The 19,160-nt window shown below is 53.3% G+C and overlaps 2 protein-coding genes across 7 annotated transcripts; both read left to right on the top strand.

The window, feature by feature from the left end:
- Nucleotides 1-1,136: 1,136 nt before the first annotated feature.
- Nucleotides 1,137-9,713, top strand: Atxn7l2 (ataxin 7 like 2). Of its 3 annotated transcripts, XM_026789634.1 has the most exons (12): nucleotides 1,210-1,263; nucleotides 2,510-2,688; nucleotides 3,133-3,198; nucleotides 3,578-3,682; nucleotides 4,048-4,258; nucleotides 4,544-4,830; nucleotides 5,389-5,471; nucleotides 5,821-6,071; nucleotides 6,841-7,039; nucleotides 7,147-7,268; nucleotides 7,734-8,529; nucleotides 9,415-9,713. In XM_026789634.1, the coding sequence occupies exons 3-12, from the start codon at nucleotides 3,162-3,164 to the stop codon at nucleotides 9,427-9,429; spliced, it is 2,106 nt and encodes a 701-aa protein (XP_026645435.1). In that variant the 5' UTR covers nucleotides 1,210-1,263; nucleotides 2,510-2,688; nucleotides 3,133-3,161; the 3' UTR covers nucleotides 9,430-9,713. The 3 variants fall into 3 exon arrangements, with proteins under 3 accessions (XP_005367940.2, XP_026645434.1, XP_026645435.1); XM_005367883.3 differs by lacking the exon at nucleotides 2,510-2,688 and having other exon boundaries at nucleotides 1,137-1,263; XM_026789633.1 differs by having other exon boundaries at nucleotides 1,188-2,688.
- A 1-nt stretch (nucleotide 9,714) lies between these two features.
- Nucleotides 9,715-14,226, top strand: LOC101988313 (cytochrome b561 domain-containing protein 1). 4 transcript variants are annotated; one of them, XM_005367882.2, is made up of 3 exons: nucleotides 9,715-11,127; nucleotides 11,582-11,619; nucleotides 11,967-14,226. In XM_005367882.2, the coding sequence occupies exons 1-3, from the start codon at nucleotides 10,980-10,982 to the stop codon at nucleotides 12,468-12,470; spliced, it is 690 nt and encodes a 229-aa protein (XP_005367939.1). In that variant the 5' UTR covers nucleotides 9,715-10,979; the 3' UTR covers nucleotides 12,471-14,226. The 4 variants fall into 4 exon arrangements, with proteins under 4 accessions (XP_005367939.1, XP_026645437.1, XP_026645436.1 ...); XM_026789636.1 differs by having other exon boundaries at nucleotides 10,990-10,994; XM_026789635.1 differs by lacking the exon at nucleotides 9,715-11,127 and adding an exon at nucleotides 11,208-11,271.
- The last annotated feature ends 4,934 nt before the right edge of the window (nucleotides 14,227-19,160 follow it).

The raw sequence follows: 19,160 nt of genomic DNA, 5'->3' as shown, positions 1-19,160 counted from the left end.
CAAAATAAGTCAAAGAAATTTTAGGCAAAGGGATGCAATATGGCGTGAGGTATTGAAGGAAAAAGAGGATTAATATTTTATTTCCAATGAGAATGGGGAGGGATGTGGAGGCAGACTTTTGTCTTATGGGAGGGAAGAAATATTATCAGCTGAGAAGGTGGGTGATTAAAGTACTTTATGGGTCTTAGAAGGAAAAAAAGACATGATGAAAAACCTCCCTATGCCAAGGCTTCAGTAACAGCTTTTCCAGCGGTGAAAATATTTATTAGAAAAAGAAGCCGAAATGATGGATGGAATCAGGGTCCAGCCAGGATTTGGGAAGAGGTGATGCAGGTTATCGATCGGAGTTCCCAGGAGGAGAGAGATGGATCAGCAGAGACACTGCAAACACCAGAAGCCTCGGGGCCACCCCAGTTCCGGGGCTGGTTCTGGCTCCAAGATAGCCTTCTGTCATACTGACAGGTGATCTTGGCGAGCTCAGCCAGGTCCTCCCAAACCCAGACAACAGCATTCCAACCCTCCGTTCTGCATCAAGTCAGCGTGGGTTTCCCACAGAGGAACAGCACAGGAGCTGGTGCCCTCCCCCCTACTCCAACCCCTGTGTCCTTCAGCACGTCCTGCAGACTCCCTCCCCTTGCCCTTCCGATTCCCTGAGCCCACCTCCCTGCACCTACCCCATTCGATCTACAGGGGAGCAGAGTCACTTCGTGGCCGCCAGCCCAGGAAGGGGCGCCAGCCAGCTGGCGGATGCACTGCTTTAGAGGGGTATCTCGGGCAGAGAGGTTTGGGGTGTGCGTAGTAAGCTTGGGAGAGTGAACTGGGGGCACAAAGAACGTGTACAGAGGGGTTGGAAGAGGGTATCCCGAGGTTCTGATCTCTCCATCCCCGCGCGCGCGATTGTGCATTTTGGAAGGAATCCCCCGGCTAGCTCCGTAGGCATCACTACCCCTCCGCAACTACACTTCCCAGAAAGCTATGCGGGAGTGAGGAGGTGGTGGCAGGAGACCCGAACTGCGCTTGCGCAAAGAGTGAACTGGCAAGGTAGGGGGAGAGGGAGGCGTGCCCCCGGTCGGGGGAGGGTGGGGGAGGGGGCCGCGCAGCGGCGGCGCCGGGGCGGGCGCGCGTCCGCGGCGGTGATGGCGGTGCGTGAACGCGCGGTGGCAGCAATGGCCGCTCTGGAGCGGCGAGTGCCGAGTCTCGATGACTTCGCGGGACAGAGCTGGAGCTCGTGGGTGGAACGGGCCGACCTGCATGCGGCAGATGGTGAGTGCAGCCACACTAGAGTCCGGGGACCCCATCACTACCTCCCCTCCCCCCTTTAGGGCCCCCTCCAGCTGAGGGGAGCCGCCGACTGGAGCCGCCGTCCGGCTCCCCGGCCCCCCAAACAAAGGACCCGCCGGGTCCTAGTGCCCGCCTTCTCAGACACCTTCGCGCCTCCGGGTCCTAGCGCCGGCTCATCGCTTGCTGCCCACCCTGCCCACCTCTATCTCTGCGGGTGCACAGTACCTGCCCCCACTTTACTTGCCTTTATCTTTCGTCTTGTGCGCTGGCCTCCAGCTCCCATCCTTTCTGCACCTGCTTTGGCTCTACCCATCTGCAACAGTCCTCTCCACGTGTTTCCCACGCACCCCACTTCTGTGCCCCCCCTCCCCACCCCCTTGATCCTTAGCCTTTTGCCCCGCACCTTAGCTTTTTACCACGTTTCCCAGCTGGTGCAGTATTTGTGAGCCCCCGCCCCCCCCGCTTTAGTCCATCCATCCTCCATCCATCCATCCATCCATCCATCATCCTCCCTACCTCCCTCCAGTTCATCCATCCATGCCTTCAAGCCTCCATCCTTTCCTGGGCCTCTTGCCCTGCCCCTTGGCTCTCTCCCTTAACCCCTATTTTCTGTAGGCCCTTTGAGTGCCTTTGGTGAGCAGGCCTGCAGCCCCTTCTGATCTTTGTCTCCTGAGCCCCAGGGAGCACCTGGCCTGGCCTCGTGGCCTTTGGGGTGACAACAAGCATCACACCCCTGAAGAAGTTTGCAAGTGAGAAGAGGTGGAGGAGGAGATGGCTGTAACGACACTTGTTCTCTTTTGAGACAACTGACTTCCAGCTCTGTTCCCTCATTCTCCACACTTGGATTTAAGGGACTTAGAGGAGTAGGAGCTGCCCTTGTCTTTTGCATGCCTAACCCACTACCACTCGTGTCTGGGTGTTACTATTGCCAATAACCATCTCATCCCAGAAAGGGGCAACTCCTTAGTGAGCATTAGAGAACCAACCTAGAAGGGAGTCCAGGCCACCCTTGGACAGCCCCATGCTGAGTGGGCTAAGATGGGGCCCTTGTCAGGGTCTAGGTGCACTGAGAACCGGAAGTGGAGTCAGACGGATTTGGTGACTCAGAATTGATCCCCCCCCTCCAAGGGACAGGGAGGGGGCTTAGAGGAGGGGGGGTGAGGAGTGAGGTAGGGGGATGGGGAAAGAGCTGCTTTGCACAGCTAAGATGTTTTTGTCATTAACCCAGAAACTGAGTTACAAGGGCAACCCCTGGACAAAGCCCCCCTAAGAAGGGGAGGGGCTTGCGTAGCTGATCAAGGAGACTTTGAAGATGCCAAAGGGTCCAAAGGCAGCAGTTTCTCTACTCTATGGCCATCCTATCAGTGCAGGACCTGAGAAGCTGAGTGTAACTTTGATGATACTATGGTAACTTGGGTGGAGCAAACTGAGTTTATGGGGGTGGGGATCTGGGAGGGTACTTGTCTGGGATGCCACAGAGTAGCAGAAAGGACCCATGCAAGCAGTCTCAGAAAGGGACTCAGGGACGTGTAGAAAAATCTTAGAACCATTTCCCTTTTAAATGGGGAAGCAAGACCCAGAAAAGAGGCATTTTACCCAGAGTTACCCACCTAGTCAGCAGTGGAGCCCTGTACCGTACCTGGGAGTGAAGGGTCTTTATCCTTCTTAATGGGGTCGTCTCATCTCAGAGGGGCACATGAAGGAAAAATGGGCACTTGTGAATGACCCATTGACAGTTTCTCCAGGAACTCTGAGTGCTTGTCAGGGAGTGTGGGCTTCATACCACTGGGCTACAGGCTCTGCTGGGTGCTGGGAAGGGAATGGGCCTTCTGAGCTGTGCTTATCCTCCAGGGGCTGAGCTGGAGGAGAGTAGCAAAAATATGAAGAAGTTGGACGCCATGACCCTCATTAAAGAAGGTACGAGAGTCAACACACATCGGATTGGGACTCGGGGAAACTGGGCCACCTTTTCCCTTTCACTGGGGGAGGTAGCTTGAAGCAGCAAGACTGCCGGGGAAGCCTCATTTGGTTAGGTCTGAGTTGGCCAGTCAGTTGTCCCCGCTCCAGTGACCTGTTGTTGGAGACCCTAATCATAGGTGGTCGGTGACCACGTACATGAAGTCCCATACATCTGGGGTCTGGTTAGATGGGCCTGCGGAAGCAGGGAGCATCCAGCAGAAAAGCCTGTGTCAGCAGGAAGGCAGGAGTGCCTTCCGAGCGGTGGGGTGAGCATGCTCTTTGATCTGGAGAAATCCTGAGTCCTTAACCCCAGTGATCAAGGCTTCTGTCACTGCAGACATGTCCATCTTCGGGCACTGCCCCGCCCATGACGACTTCTATTTGGTTGTGTGTAACCACTGCAGCCAGGTGGTGAAGCCTCAAGCCTTCCAGAAGCATTGCGGTGAGGGGCACTCCAGGGAGGTGATGAGGGGACAGGAAGGTGGCACAGGGAACTCTTAGGACAGTGTCAGTTGGGAGGCCATGTGGGGTAAAGGAAAGTGGTGCTGGGGGCAGCTTGAGGGTTGTAGGTGTCGGGATTATTCTTTGAATAAGCTTGTAGCATCCAGTAGAATTCAGAGGTTCAAGAAGTTTGCTCTAGAAGTTTGAGTCTTGAAGGCTCATTTTTGAATGGGAAGGAGACAGATGCACAGCCCAAGCTCTAGCAGTTCAGGCTCTGTAAAAGAATTGGTGGACTGATTAGGACATCAGGGGAGGAGGCAGTCAATACCACTCACTTCAGTTGCTCTCTCCACCTCCTGGTGACAGAAAGAAGACATGGGCCCCTCAGCAAGCTTTATGCCCGGGCCCCACCCCCACCTCCAGCCCCTGCCAGCTCTCAGAAATGCCATGTAGTGAATGGGCAGGGCCCAGCTTGTAGAGCCCCAGGTTCTACCAAAACCTCCTCCAGGGAGAAGGGCCAGGGGTCCCGGAGCCGTGGCCATCAGCCTCCTGAGAAGACCCAGAAGGACAACCTCTGGTAAGAGGCCAGAAACCCCCAGAGACTAGCCCTGACCCTGATCCTGACCCAGGGAAGGGTTGACACTTAGCCCTGGGTTGCAGGATACTGCTCATAGCAAGAAATAGCTAACCCAACTGCAGTTCCTTTCCATATATTCCAGGGAACATGGGCTCCCCATTTTTCCACGCCTCTCTTGGAGCCCACCCAAGTTCCAGAGCTAGGGAGGAGATGGCTCTGGGCTAGAGTCCAGACCCCAGTCCCAGCCTCCCCACCTCCCAGCCCATACCCTCTCTCCACGTGTAGCCTTTTCGTGCCTGTGGTGAATCTGGAGAAGATGTCCAGTCTCCCGAAGCCTGATGGACAAGGAGTCAGGGTGGCTCCACCCTCTGCTTTCCTCAGTCAGCCAGGAGGCCTCCCCAAGGACTCCCCTGGAAAAGTCCCCACGGCCCCCTCTCCTAAAGATCCTCCTGGCAGAGAGAACATCGAGTTAATCCCCGGTGAGGGCTCCAATCACCGGGCCGAAGGCAGCCCCCCGGAGAAGGAGCCCAGTGGAGCCAGGCTGCCTCCTAAAACCCACCGAAAGATGGCTCGTGAGTAGTTATAGACATGAACTCAGGCGGAGTGGAGACTTCACTGGGCTTCTTTGTTCTTGGGCCAGAAAGGTTTGAGGTCAGGAAGGAGTGGACCTCGCTAGGTCTGGCCATTACAGCTTGCAGGGTACAGAAACCCCATTACCTCCTGCCCTGCTTGTTCCCAGGAGGCTTTGCTGCTCCAGGTGTCTGAGCTAGCCTGAGAGGCCCTGTGCCCAAGTCAGCAAAGTCATTCATTCTCACCTTGGACTGTTGACCATTCTCTCCTTCCTCACATCCCATAGCTGGTTTTCCTGGCATCTCAGATGCCTGTGGCTGCTTTTGCTTCTTGGTATGGGCTGCCCTGCTTTGGGCTGCTAGTCTTCTAAGAGTGCCTGGGCCAGGGATGGGGCTGAGGTAGTTTATACCCAGCAGGTAGCAAGACCTGAGGGTGAAGCTCTTTGACCTTAGTCCTGCTGTTTCTTGGGCCCTTTGCAGGAAGTAACCAGATTCTTCCTTGGACTGCAAAAAAAAAAAAAAAAAAGGGCCTGAGATTCATTAGAACCTCTTTCCCCACAGGTAAAGAGTTTGACCTCAACAGGCAGTGTGGGGTCATAAATCCAGAGACCAAGAAGATCTGTACACGTCTGTTGACCTGCAAGGTAACCCCATCCCTCTGCATGGTGATGGGGGAGTCAGCATGACACGGAATCTTGGAAAGGAGCATTCAGAGGTTATTAGAAACTCAGTTCAAGGAATGGGGCTAGGCATACACCCAGGGAAGGGGATAAGAGGCTACCCATGGCCCATGGTGTACACAAGGTAGGCTCAGTGGATAGGGAGTACCTTCAGATCTCCTTACCCATCTGAGAGTTTCGGCCCCATGAGAGAGTAAAATGGACACACAAACACCCCCACCCATAACACGCAGACTCTCTCTGGGTCAAAGGCCGATACCCCTCAGTCCTGCTAAGATTACACCTCCCTACCGCTCACTCTGCCCTGTTCTAGATCCACTCAGTGCACCAACGCAGGGAGGTCCCAGGCAGGACCAAGGACTTCGATGTGCTAGTGGCTGAACTGAAAGCCAACTCTCGCAAAGGAGAATCTCCCAAGGAAAAGAGCCCAGGACGAAAAGAACTGACTCTCGAGCGCCCCTCCCAGGAGCTTCCCTCCGCCATCCAGGGTGCAGCGGTAGCAGCTGCCCCCATCAGCACCTCTGCTCGTTCTAAGCAGGCCTATCCATACTGTACACTTCCCAGGTATGTACAGAGTCTTTACCATACCTAGCTGGGGGGTACTCAGTCCCTAAGGTGTCAGGGAGCCCTGGAGATAGACCCAGGGTGTTCTGGAGGTGTGCTCACTTCCCTTAAGCATGGGAAGGTAACTAGAACCCTACCAGTGGTGTGAGGCAGGTGACTGCCCTTCTGCCCAAGCACACTGCAGCACTCCAGCCTCTGAGAGGTATGCCAGATACAATACCCGGTATATGAACTCTTTTTTTTCAGTTACTCCCATGGGTTAGCACTTGTCATCAGGGAGCTGAACGGACCAGGGCCCTGGGTAAAGCAGTGCTACTGGGTAGTCATCCACTGGCCCCCTTGTGTGCAGAGCCTGCCTTATGGAAGAAGCCTCAAACGCACCTCCATCTGCAGCAGGAGGGGTAGACATGGAGCATAGGCTGGGTTCCTAGACAGGCTCACGGGACAGCGTGATAAAGAGGAGGGTTGAGGGAGTTGACTAGGCTGAGCGGTGCTGGGTGTAGTTACACCGGGAAGATTTTGCTAAGGAAGCAGGTCTGAAGCAGATTTTCTCCCTGAAGAGGCAAGGCCAAGGAAGAGGCTGGGGAGAGAATCCCTTGGAAGCTGTGGCCCTTGGTTCTGTCTCTCACTTAGTGATCTATTTTGTACTTTCCCGTCCCTTCCCAAGCCCTTCCTCTTCCCCTGAGTGCCCTGACTGTTTGAGCATGGACACCCCCCACTCTGATCCTGCATCATTCACATCATCCTCGTGTCCCTTTGGCCCTTCCAGGTCCCAGGCCTCCTCTGAGAGTGAGGTTGATGATGAAGGTCCCTGTGGTGGTGATGGGGATCCAGGCCTGTTCCCTTTCCCTCTGCCCCGGGGTGGGGCCCAGGCCTCCAGCGAGGAGAGTGAGGAGGAGGGGACATCTGATGACCTCCACCTTTCCCCTGACTGCCATTATGCAACCCGGCCCCCTAGGCCACAGGCGGTAAGGACACAGGACAGGGAGCTGGGATGGAGGGTGGCTAAGTCTCGTAGGCAGATGCCTTCTTGTATTTCAGGTTCTACCAATCATGTTCTTTCCTCTGCCTCCAGTTTTGCACCTTTGGGAGCCGGCTGGTGAGCCCAGGATGCTACGTGTTTAGCCGCCGGCTAGACCGGTTCTGCTCGGCACTCAGCTCCATGCTGGAACGGCATCTCAGCTCACACATGTGGAAGTGAGTTTCGTGGACTCAGAACTTAATTTCTCAGGCTTGAGTATCTATCCTTGGGCTTCAGAAGCCCCAGTCTGCTGTGCATTGGCTGATTGCTAAAAACCCAAATTGGGTGTGGCATGACTGGGTGAGACTTGGTAGCCTGGAGGAGGGCGTGGGTGGGTGGTCGGGGTCAATCTAGAGTCTTTCCCATCACTTCCAGTACCTTTTAGGTAATGTAGCATGGGGAAATGCTCAAACTAAGACCAAAAATGAGATTGTTAATGGGTCAGCCTGTTAGTTCATATGCCTTGTACTGATAGGTCATTCCTTCTCTTGTGCCTTCCTCGGCTCTTAGTTCCAGTGTTTCCCAGCAGGGGGCAGCAGCCTTGGGGCTTTGCTGGCCATCTGAAGGTGCAGAGACTGGTGTACTTTAGGGAGGCCCTCGAGTTTGCTCAGTATCACAGCGAAGCTCTCTCTTTGCTGCAGGAAGATCCCACCAGCGGCTGAACCTCCATCCCATCTTGTCAGTCCCTCCTTAGCTGATCCCCTGAGTCCATCCTCTATGGGCAGCTGCCCCCGACTCCCAGGCCCATCCCCCCGACCTGCCTGCCCAGCCTCCATACCCCCCATGAAGGACAGCCTTGTCCCTAACTACCCTGCAGGCTCCCCCAGTGTAGCAGCTGCCTGCAGCCAGGCAGAGTGCATGGGCGGTAGCCAGGCTATTACCTCACCACTGCCTGCCAATACTCCATCTCCGTCCTTCAGCAAGCTGCCACCTTCCAAGGCCAGCAAGTCGTCCAAAAGCAAGGAAGGGGTGGAGATGGAGGCCCCTTCTCGAAAGCGGAAGTTATCCCCTGGCCCTACCACTTTCAAACGGACCTGCATCCTGGAGCCTGCTGGAAAAGGCAAACCCTCTGGCTGTCGGGGTCTCTCAGCCAAGACTAAAACAACCCTGAACATGGGGCTTAATGGAACAGTGGGGCCGAGAGTGAAAAGAGCAGGTCCCCTGGACTGTCGGGGTTCCCCTCACTCATCCCCCATACCAGTCAAGGCTTCTCAAATAGAGAACCGGGGAGCAGCTGGACACCCAGCTAAGGTCCTGCCAACCAACTGCCTCTCCGAGGAGGAGGTAGCCAAGAAGCGGAAAAACCTGGCCACTTACTGCCGGCCAGTCAAGGCCAAGCACTGTCAGGCGGGTGTCCCTCCTGATGGGACCTGCTCTGTTCGTCGTAAGAAACCAGGTCCAGCCCTGCCCTTTGAGGAGAAGTGCTCTACACTGAAGGTACCAGTCTAGCTTCCTGAAGGACATGGGCAGAGAGGGGTCAGGAGGGCTGAGGCTGGGGAACACAGTGGGTACGTGACGTGGAGAGGGTGCTAAGGAGACCACTCCAGAAGAGGGAATAAAGGGGAAACTGAGAGAACTCCTGGGCCATCTACACTAGGGAAAGGTTGGTTAGCTGTTTCCAAGGTGACCCCAGCTTCTGCCTGAGACACCTTTCCTCTGCCCAGCCTCCTCCTTTGAGCTGTCCCATCCCACCTTTACTTGTGCTTTAGTCTAAGGACCATTTCTTCTTGAGCTGTCTGTGGTCCTCCCTCCAGGACTTGGAGCTACTTTTCCTAAAGGGGAAAGGGAGTCTGGGTCCCAGCATCCTGAGTAGCTGATGAGTGGGCTGCTGTAGTTTGGTTCTTCCTCTGGCATTAGGACATCAGAAAGCAAGTACTCAATTTAAGGTCCACAGAGTCACTTCGGATTATAGTAGATTCTCCAGGTTTCTAGTAAAGCTTGCAGTTAGGTTTATTTACCTTTTTTGTTGGAGGGTGCTTTCATCTATCCCTGTGATCTCTGTAAGGAGGGATTTCTGGGAGGTGAGACGGGATCATAGGCTCCTGAGGCATGGATTAGGCGCATGCTCACTGTCCTGGCACCTATGAGGGAAATCTGATAGTTGGTAAAGGACCTGCCTCTGTGTGTACAGGTGTGTGTATGTGTGTTCTCCAGGTTCACTACCCAATCTGCCTCTGTTAGGCTGGCATTCTTTTTCTCCTTGCTTAGTCGTGTTTATCAGGCCAGCAGAAGGAATTCAAGGGTTAGCCCAGATGTTCACAGGGAAGGATTCTAGGTAGGCCCCTACCCTGACCCTGTCTCTTACCTCTTGTCTTCCTGCAGTCAAAAGCCCATTAACGAGAAAGTGCCTGCCCACTGCAACGGAGCCGCCAGCACCTCCTCCCCTCCAGATCCGGGCCCCAGGCTGCTGCCGCTTTTTATAACTTTATATTATTTTTTTTAAGAAAAAAAAACTCTTTAAAATACCTCAAGACTGTCTCCCTGTTCTGTTGCTGCTAAGAAAATATAAAAACAGAAACATAGAAAAGGATGAAAAATGATGTAGCTGAATGAGTGTCTTTACTCTCCCCAGCCCTGTCCTGAGAGGCTGAGACGATGAGCAGTACACACTCATGCACACACACACACACACACACACAGGGCACACAACCTGGAGCTGGTGTCAGTAGGCATCTCCTTCCAGAGAGGATGAGAAGGCGTATGGCCCTGAATGAGCAAGGCGTCCCAGAGAGACAACTCCGGCTCCTCTGGGAAAGGAAACAAGGAAGGGAGGGAAGTTACACTTTTGACTCTGCCCTGGAGTTTTTGTCCTGAGGATTTGTGGGAGTTAGTTTACGGCCCTTTTCTGATTCTCTTGCAATTCGGTTTCCATCCCTCTACAGATTATTTCCTCGGTCTCTTCGGCTGTTCTTGCCCTTCCCATTTCTAAACTCAGCCTTAGTTTGTCAACCATGTTGAGGTTGAACTTGGTGATAACTGCTCTAGAAGTCTTGGCCCGTTTTTTTTTTTTTAATTTCTTTAATTATGTGTGTGTGGGTATGTGCATGTGATGTCTGTAGAGGCCACAAGTGTGGGATCCCCCAAGCTAGTTCCAGTAAGCTGTGAACCCCAGGACGTGTTCTTAACCACTGAGCCATCTCCCCAGCCCCTGCCTCCTGAAGAACGGTATAAAGCTTCTTCTCTTGGATAGGGTGGGCCATACCTTTTTGGAGGTAATAGTGTTACAGAACTTGAGGTTGTGGGGGGGGGGCCTGGTTCCTCTGGATCACCTCGCTCCTCAAGGCTGCATAGCTGGTGTGGAGGTGACAAAAGCTGGAAGTGCCTCGGGTCTTTGGGGGACAAATACTCCTGTAAATAGGGATGCGACTACGTATTTCGGTTCTCATTTTTTAATTCACCAGGTTTGGGTCACTATGTTTTGGCTTTTTCTTTTCGTTTATGTTTGGGCAGGGAGGAATCTCGTACCTGAACAAGCTAGAAAAGTCACAGAGTGAGCAGCCAGGGGAATCCAGTGCTTCTGGAAAGCTGCTCAAAACACTGGGTCACGCTCTTGGGTCAGCAAACCAAGTGTGTGATTTGGAGTTTCGCTGATATCAGTTGCTACGGATGTAATTTTCACCGGCGGCTTGAGATACCCTTGTAGATACAAAAGTAGAAATGAAGGTGGGTTGGGAGCTTGGTTAGGTCAATAGAGGTTTCCGGGAGCCGCCCTTTGGGGCCCGAAGCGCTTCCCCCCCAGTCTGCAGAGGGCGCTGTGGGCGCCTCCGCCACACGGCCCCGAAGCCTCCCCGGGGAGGAGCCTCTCCTGTAGCCGCCGCCGCCTCCGCGATCGCAAACCCGGAAGAAGCCTCTGTTTGCTGGACTGTACCGGCCGGCTTGGCATTGCCATGCAGCTCGAGGAGGTAGGTCTGGTTCCCGCTCCAGCGAGGGAGCCGAGACTGACCCGCTGGCTGCGGAGAGGCAGTGGGATCTTGGCGCACCTGATAGCTTTGGGCTTCACCATCTTTCTGACTGTGCTGTCCCGGCCAGGAACCAGTGAGTGTGCGGGGAGGGGCGGGGCTATGAGAGGGGGCGGAGCCTAGGTGCTGGAGGGGCTGCTTTGGGCACGCTCGGATACGAGAAACCTAGACCCTCAGCTGAGGAGGGGCGGGTCGAGGAGTGGTTGTAAAGGCGTAGTGGGTGGGTCCCCGGAAATCTTGGGAGGGTGGGACTTGAAAAGAGAACTGACACTTCCTTAGAATGAGGTCCCTTATGGAAAGGCGCGGGGAGGGTCTCGGGCAGACTAAGGTCTACTCTAGGACTGGGCTGGCAGCAGATGCAGAACTCAGGCCAAGGTGGTATAAGGGCCCCCTTGGCCGCTACCCCTTTGCGGTGAGTTCCTGATTCTTGCTTAGGCTTGAGACGGTATGCTGACCTTTCCCTTGTGGCCAGGTTTTTGCAATATCAGTGATGTCCAGCTGTCAGCCTGTTCTCTTTGATTCTTACTTAGGTCTTTTCTCCTGGCACCCTGTGTTCATGGCCTTGGCGGTGAGTTTGAATATACTTACCTTAACCCTTGGGGAAGCATTCCGTTTTTCAGCCTTTTTAAAGATCAGAGAGATAGGGTCAAAGAAGGCTTGATCTTTCCCCGAAACCTATAGGATTGGGGGAAATGTAGTAAACTATCAGGGGCTTGAGGTTGGGGAGGGGCTATTTCTCCTCGAGGGTCTGAAAGGAAGAAGTGAGAGGGATGTTATCAAGGTCGTGCTGTTCTGTGCTCCAGAAACGGCGTGTGTGAGGCAGGAAGTCCCTTTAAGCTCCCATGTTTTTCTGGATGTGTTTTTCTCGGGCCCCATGCAGACCAGAGGTTCACTGACCTTCTCCTGTGTTTACAGTTCTGTCTCTGCATGGCTGAAGCTATCCTACTCCTCTCCCCTGAGCACTCCCCGTTCTTCTTCTGCTCTCGAAAGACCCGGATTCGACTGCACTGGGCAGGGCAGACCATGGCCATCCTCTGCGCTATCCTGGGTTTGGGCTTTATCATCTCCAGCAAGATCCGCAGCGAGCTGTCCCATATGGTGTCCTGGCACAGCTGGATAGGAGTTCTGACGCTCGTGGCCACTGCGGGACAGGCACTGTGTGGGCTCGGCCTCCTCTGTCCGCGGGCAGCCCGGGTCTCAAGGGTGGCTCGTCTCAAGCTCTACCATCTGACATGCGGCCTGGTCGTCTACCTGATGGCTACAGTAACAGTGCTCTTGGGCATGTACTCAGTGTGGTTCCAGGCCCAGATTAAAGGTGCAGCCTGGTACCTGTGCCTGGCACTACCGGTGTACCCGGCCCTGGTGATCATGCACCAGATCTCCAGCTCCTACTTGCCAAGGAAGAAAGTGGAAATGTGAATGCCTCCAAACTCTGAGCCTAGGCGGGATTCTTGGACTTCAGCGGTTCCTTGGCACACCCCAGAGGCAGACGATGTTTTGCACTGCGTGGTTGAGCCACAGGGTGCAGAAACCCTAGCTGTTACTGCTGAGGGATGATCTGGTGGGCTCCAATGGGGGAAATGTACTACTGGGTGCAAGTGGAAGGTTCTGGAGAACCTGAAGCCTCACCTTGATGGGATACAAAAGTATTAGGTGGTGGTGCTGATGGTGACGGTGGTGATTATTTGCTTGTGGAGTTCCTGTTGGTTATGAGTGACAGCCACAGGCAGATATCGGGGTCCCTTTGGAAAGGCGGTACTGTGGAGAGCCTGTGGTCTCTTTGGCTGTGCTGTACAGTCGCCCTTAGACAAGCTCCGTATCTCAGGACCTCAGTTTCCGCATCCTTTATCATTTGGTGTCCGGCAGATTGATGTTACTGAATACCCCCATAGCTCTGGACCATGTGAACAGCTCAGGATGTAATTCTCTCCTCCATGCTTCCTTCACTCCCCTGGAAGGACAACTCTATACCTGCATCCTTCAGAAATCTGTGCTGGCTCCACTCCTGAACCAAGGAACAAGGGCCACGAATCATGGAAAGAAGGGACCGAGGTGAGGGTCCCCTGGACAATAAGATAGTAAAGGCACTAAAGTCACTTTAAAGTTCTTTGGAGGAACAGAAGGGCATTGTCCTTAACCAAGCCCTGGACTCCTGACCTCCTTAGCTCAGCTAAGAACTTCCTTCAGGCTACCTCTGGGTCTAGATTGTAGAGTCTGGGCATTCTCTCGACATTCATTCTCAGGGCATCTGACACTGCCCGTAGGACTTAGAGTATTTACTTAGCACATTGCTCCAGGGAACTATTCTTGGGCTTTTGGAACAAAATAAAAACCAGGGAGTGGGACCCCCTTGATTCAAGGAACTCAGTGTCTCCCTGATTGTCCTTCCCTTCTTGTCATTTAAGTTTTCCTTAGCTGTTCCCTGCCAGCCCCTTGGCTTAAGAGTGGGATGATTTTGGTACCAACTGGGCTCTCTTCCCTGCCAAGATACCTCCTTGGTCCAGCTGAGTTCCTCAGAGCATCCTTAGCGGTGAGGACTGGATGTCAAAATGCTTAGCTGTGGTGTGGGTCAGTCCAGGAGATCCTAATAAGGAGTAGAGATTGCTGAGCCAGGAAATGTCCTCGCCCAGCTTTCTCCCTGGGAGGCAGAGCCCATCAGAAACTATGGGAGGCCTGCAGTATAGGGGCTTGAGCACAGACAAAGGAGAAGTATCTGTTCTATGTCTCGGATCCTCTGAAGATTTAAGGCCTCCTCTCCAGGTAGCTCAGAAATTAGGCGGGTGGGATTCAATAGTATGGGGATGGGGACGCTAGAGCTGAAGTGGCCTCTTAGTGGCCCTCACTGTGCTTTTTCTCAGGGAGATAGCATCTCTCATAAGTTGTCTAAATACAGCTTACTGAACAGAGGCTCGTGCAGCGCAGAGGGAAACCATTCTTGTCTTTTTCAACACCCGCTCTCCCTCTCAAGCTGTCCAGTGTGCTGTGAGCTTGGAAGGAATGGTTACTGGGCCACATGAAAGAGGGTCTCACTAGGGTCACTTTGATGTAGGGTTTCCCAGGGTGGGCCAGGTAAGGTTCAGCAGCTCGTTCTCAGAGAGAGAGGCGATGCCGGAAAGCCTGAGCCTGCCTGAGGTGTTGCCTCTTCCCAGGTGGTGCGGGGGCTGGTGGGCGGGCGGGCGGGCAGGCGTGCTGACAGCCGGCAGTTTGCGTGGGCTGTGCCATCTGATGTCTATTCCCAGCCCCGGGAGGAAGGGGAGTCATTTATATTCTGCAGGAAGAAGGGACCCAGCTGTCGCTTCCTCTGACCAGTGGGCCTGGAGGGCATCGGTGCAGAGCAGAGAGGAGGGCACAGATAGCAGTGGCCTCCTGCTTAGGGATCTGACCGCAGTATAGGGAGCAGGTCACCAGGATGAGCCCTTCTTGCTGGTAGGCCAGATTTGAGTGGGGGGGGGGCGGGAATTCCCTCCCCTTCTGTCTTTCCACGTCTCCATCACCACCTGCCCTCACATCCTGGGGCAGCAGCTGGATAACCATTAGACCTCAGTGCCAGGGTACTCTTCCTCCAGCTGGAATCCGTGGCTGCCGGCTGCATATGCCTGCTGGCTGTGTGCTCCCTCTTCCCACTGTCTGCCCTTCCTCTTTGTATCTTCCAGTGTCTGGATACTACCTGGGCTTCTTGGCAGAGAGGCAGAGACCATGGGGGAGGGGGGCACACGTGACTGTCCTTTTCCAGTGTTCCTTGACTAGGGGAAGCTGCAAGCAGTTGGCCTGTTTTGCTTTTGAAAGTGGGGTGGGGGATGATACTCAGGATGCTCAAGATTTAAAAGTCTCCCATCATTTGTACAAATTTCCATATCATGCTAAGTCCTGATTCCATATTTGATTGTGTTCCAAGCTTGATTATACTCAGATTCAACCTTGAGGGCATTAGAAAGATAGTTTTGTATTAAATCCAAATGGTAACAGGCATACTGTTCAGGTTTGGAGCCTTCTCAGAAGCCCCTTTGTTCCTGTATGCTCCCTTGGAGTCCCATTGGGGCTGGGGGTGGCAGTGAGTGAATGACAGGAGTTCAGCCTCAGAACTGCTTCCTTCTCTGGCTGGCATCCCCATGCAAGCCAGCCTGTGCTTGCTCTCCCCCTCCCAAGGCAGGCCACCTTTCCTTCGTGACATTGGCCTGCCCCGTCTCATTGTCCCCACCTTTCCACCCCCATGCACGGCTGCCGTGGGTCTTGTTTTTCAAACCTCACTGTGGGAGATCCAGGCATTCCCCCCTGAGCCAGCTGGCTGCTGTGCCAAGGCCTGTTCAGAGTTAATAATAATCATTAGTTGAATGGTGCTGGGGCCTTTCAGCTCCAGATCTCTAAGCACTTGCAGGCTGAGTCAGCCAGCCTTCACCTTCCCCCCCTCTCCCTGGGTTTTGGAGTGTAACAGCATGGGAAGGCGCTGTGGGAGAGGGAATCGGGATTCTTGCTGCCTGACCATGCCTGAGGATTTTCTCTGAGAGTAAGCAGTGAGCCAGGGCACACAGAGAAGGCAGAATGCTCATCTGAGACCACCATGGCTGTGGAAGCTGATGACCCCAGACCTCTAGAACTTTGGTGTACTTACCTTGACCTCTGTGGGACACTCCACCTGAATGCCCTTAAGCAAGTTCAGAGCACAAGGAAGTCTCTGGGTTAGTACCCACCCCCAAGACCCTTGTCTGTGACTGGCACAGAGAACCTGGTGTCGTGAACGGAAAGGTGTGCCAGCTGGATACTGGCAAGGTTGCTGTATGAGTGTCTCAGCTCCTGACACTGGGTGGCATGGGCAGACTGTTTGCTTCTCATCCTACCTCACAGGGATGTTGTGAGGGCTAGACTAGGGAACAAGGTTCAAAGCATTAAACAAATGGAAAGCAGATGGGTTGTTCTGTCCTTTTATCTTCCTGAGCCTGGCTTTAGGCCTCCTAAGGAGGTAATAAACCGTGGGAGATGATGCTCAGGGGAACCCAAACCTTGGGGGCTCTGGGGGCCATGTAACAGTCACGTTTCTTACTTTTGGATGCAAGGTCATCCTATCTCTCCCTGCGAGAGGGGCCACCAAGATCATGGCTATTGAGGTTTGTCTTACATAGTGCTTTTCCAGTGTGGTCGAGCCACAGGGCTGATGGCAGATCTGCGTCCCTACAGCTTGCTCCAGGTCTTATCGGAAGAGGAAGGTCTCAGCCCAGGGCTTTGGCTGTAACTGATCTAAATCACTCCTTCCTAACTCTGCCCTTCTAAAGGAAGAGTAGAGCACAGAGAAAGGGAGGACCAATAGTAGTGATCACTACAGCCAGACATGGTGGTGCACACCTTGAATCCCAGCACTTAGGAGGCAGAGGCAGGCGGATCTCTATGAGTTCAAGACCAGCCTGGACTACGAAGTGAGTTCCAGGACAGCCAGGGCTAAACAAAGAAACCCTGTCTCAAAAAACAAACAAACAAAAAATAGTGGTGACCACTGCAAAACACCCTGACCGTTTCCCCTCTGTAGCCTCAGGCTGATGTGGGATTCCCCTCCATATGCTGCTAGTTGGTACAGTTTCTGTGTGGTTATTTCGGGAGTCTGGGCAGTGGGGAAATGAACAAGCAGTGTCCTACTGCATCAGGCCTATGCTCTAAGGACTGGGGATGTGGTACTGTGAAGCACATGTCTTCTGGCTTTCAGGGGTCCACAGCTTAAGGTTCCCTTTCCTGTCTTAGGCTCTTGGAGTAAGACCATACTCTCCTCTCATGGAAATGCTTTGCTGGAATTATCACACAAGCACTCATACACACACACATACACACAATGCACACACGAAGCAGTTCTATGTAAACTTTCAGTTAAGAGGAAGGACACTTTCCATTCCATTTGTCTGAGGGCAGGCAGCATTTGGCCCAGAGTAGATGAAGGCAAGCAGAACCAACAGTAGCACGCAGGCTTGAACATCTGTCTTTTTTATCTTAATTGTTTTTCTACCCTAGGATCCAGGAATGAAACACTAGTCTAGCCTTAGCCATTCTTGCCAAAATGGCATAAAGAAGACAGTAGCTCAAGGTGGAAGGTCAGGGCCCCCCAGAACTGCCCTGGAGGGAGGGTTGGAAGTGGATGGGCAGCACTGGTCAGGGCTCATGCAAACAAATGAACTCTGGTAGGACCGCCTTATCCCAGAAAGCTTGGCTGGTCACAGATGTGCTCAGAGAACAGCCGTCCATTATTAATCAGCCAGCAACCGTCAGAATTTCCCAACGAGGCTTTTGATCCATTTTGAAGCAGATGAAGGACCATTTCAGGCTAGTCTATGGGGGTTGGTTTTGTGTCGCTGGTGACAGGAGTGGCTGCTGGCACCCTGTCTTTGGAATAGGTTCTCAGTTATCTAGCAGTGTGGCCTTGGAGTGATACTGAGACCCACACCTAAAGTAAACCAAACCAAGTGAGGGAGCCGTGGGCGTGAGGGGAAAGAAGTACACAGCACTGCCTGGCTCCAGTCCCCTCCAGCCTCTGTGCACATCACCTTATCTATGCCAGTGCCCACGTTGCCTAGCAGGACTGTGTCTCCTGGTTCACTGAAGGATGGTGCTCAGGCCATAGTTCTGTGTTCTCTGTGCTCCAGGGACAGTAATCAGGCTGGCACACACAGGAAGGGAAGGCCTCAGGACACTTCTAAGGATCTTGGCCATTTGATATCTTCTGCCCATCAGTGTCTGAGCATGATGAAAGGGCCTGACTGGCAGTTTTAGCCTTCTCTTTCAAAGCCCTGGGAGAGGAAGCAGCAGGCACAGACTCCCTGGGGCCTGACCAAAAAAGCCAACTGTCCTTACTGCAGGGCCTGAGCTTTTTTTGCCATGTGGGTGGGGAAAGTACAGCATCACCATTGGTTGCCTAGGAGACAAGATAAGTGGTACAAATACAGAAAGGGGAGGAGTTGAGAGACCAGGTGGAAGAAAGACTAGGCTAGCCCATGCACTGGACTCTCATTCCGGCACACCGGCCTTCTCTGTTCCCCCTGAAGTGCTGTCTGAGGGGATGAGGCAAAGTCTTGCAAGACCCGACAGACAAACTGCATAGCCTAACCACGATCCAGGGAGCTTGTAGCTTAGCAGTGGGATGAGCAGAAAAAGCAGAAGAGATACAGGTTTGGAAGGCGAGAGAGCTCAGAAAACGTAAGGGGAGAAGGAGAACGTAGTCAGTCTTCCCAGCCTGCTTTCGACCAGCACGGTCCTCTCAACCAGGGGCTCAGCCGGAGCAAAGGCAACTTTGTAAAACAGAAAATACACAGAGGTGGACTATGGGAGAGCTCTGACCTCAACATCTGTATTTCACTTACTGACTTGATGGGACTGGCAGTGTTCCTCCCAAAGTGAGAAAGACAACTTCCCGGACAGAAGAGGGCTGCAGTGGTTCAATTTCATACACAGAAGAGGTTAGGGTGATTATAGCTCTTCTCCTCTCTGGTCTCCCATCCAAGTACAAACCAGGACTGACCCTACTTAGCTTCTAAGATCAGCTGAGATCCGTGTAGGGTGGTAAGGGCCTAGACCTCACCCTCTTGGGATCTACCAGGAGAGTCCCTTACAGCAGCCCCAAGAGGCCTAGTCAGGGTATAACCCAGTTCAGTTTCTGACAGGGTACGTCTATAAGAAAGAGTAAAAATTCCATCTTTTTTTTTTCTATGCTGCAGAATACTTACTGCTCGTGAAGAAGTCATTGAGTATTAACATACCCATTAGATGAATATGCTTTTAGCCCAAGATGAAAATATCCTGGTAATAATCAAAATTTTATGAAAGTGAGCTGTTTCCCACCGTTTTAAAAAAAAAAAAAAGCCACCACCCAACCCGAGCATTTTGCCATTGTAGCAATTAGGAAGCTTGATCTGGCCTTTCAAGAGAAGCCTGCAGGGAAGCAATCTCTTCCTTGGGGATTTAGACAATCGTCATGTGTACTAGCTCTAGCCCAGGGTATCTGCACTCTCGCTTGCTCAGGTACTGTGATGCTGCTTCTGAGGCTCTGTCAGCGGTGGGGAAACTACGGCTGTGGGGCAGAACCCCTGCCTAATTTTTTTTTTTTTTTGTGTGTGATTTTCGAGACAGGGTTTCTCT

This window comes from Microtus ochrogaster, unplaced genomic scaffold (genome assembly GCF_000317375.1).
Source record: "Microtus ochrogaster isolate Prairie Vole_2 unplaced genomic scaffold, MicOch1.0 UNK25, whole genome shotgun sequence".
NCBI lineage: Eukaryota > Metazoa > Chordata > Mammalia > Rodentia > Cricetidae > Microtus > Microtus ochrogaster.
Note: the sequence above shows the minus strand (reverse complement) of the source record. Positions and strands in the feature narration are given on the sequence as shown.

What these genes read in the sequence shown, in the direction of transcription:
- Atxn7l2 (XM_005367883.3), top strand. Translation starts at nt 1,137, where the DNA reads ATGGCGGTGCGTGAACGCGCGGTGGCAGCAATGGCCGCTCTGGAGCGG. An exon ending in CCATACTGTACACTTCCCAG is followed by an intron (nt 6,072 to 6,840) that starts GTATGTACAGAG and finishes TGGCCCTTCCAG; the next exon opens with GTCCCAGGCCTCCTCTGAGA. An exon ending in CTCAGCTCACACATGTGGAA is followed by an intron (nt 7,269 to 7,733) that starts GTGAGTTTCGTG and finishes TCTTTGCTGCAG; the next exon opens with GAAGATCCCACCAGCGGCTG.
- LOC101988313 (XM_005367882.2), top strand. Translation starts at nt 10,980, where the DNA reads ATGCAGCTCGAGGAGGTAGGTCTGGTTCCCGCTCCAGCGAGGGAGCCG. An exon ending in GCTGTCCCGGCCAGGAACCA is followed by an intron (nt 11,128 to 11,581) that starts GTGAGTGTGCGG and finishes ATTCTTACTTAG; the next exon opens with GTCTTTTCTCCTGGCACCCT. An exon ending in CTGTGTTCATGGCCTTGGCG is followed by an intron (nt 11,620 to 11,966) that starts GTGAGTTTGAAT and finishes CTGTGTTTACAG; the next exon opens with TTCTGTCTCTGCATGGCTGA.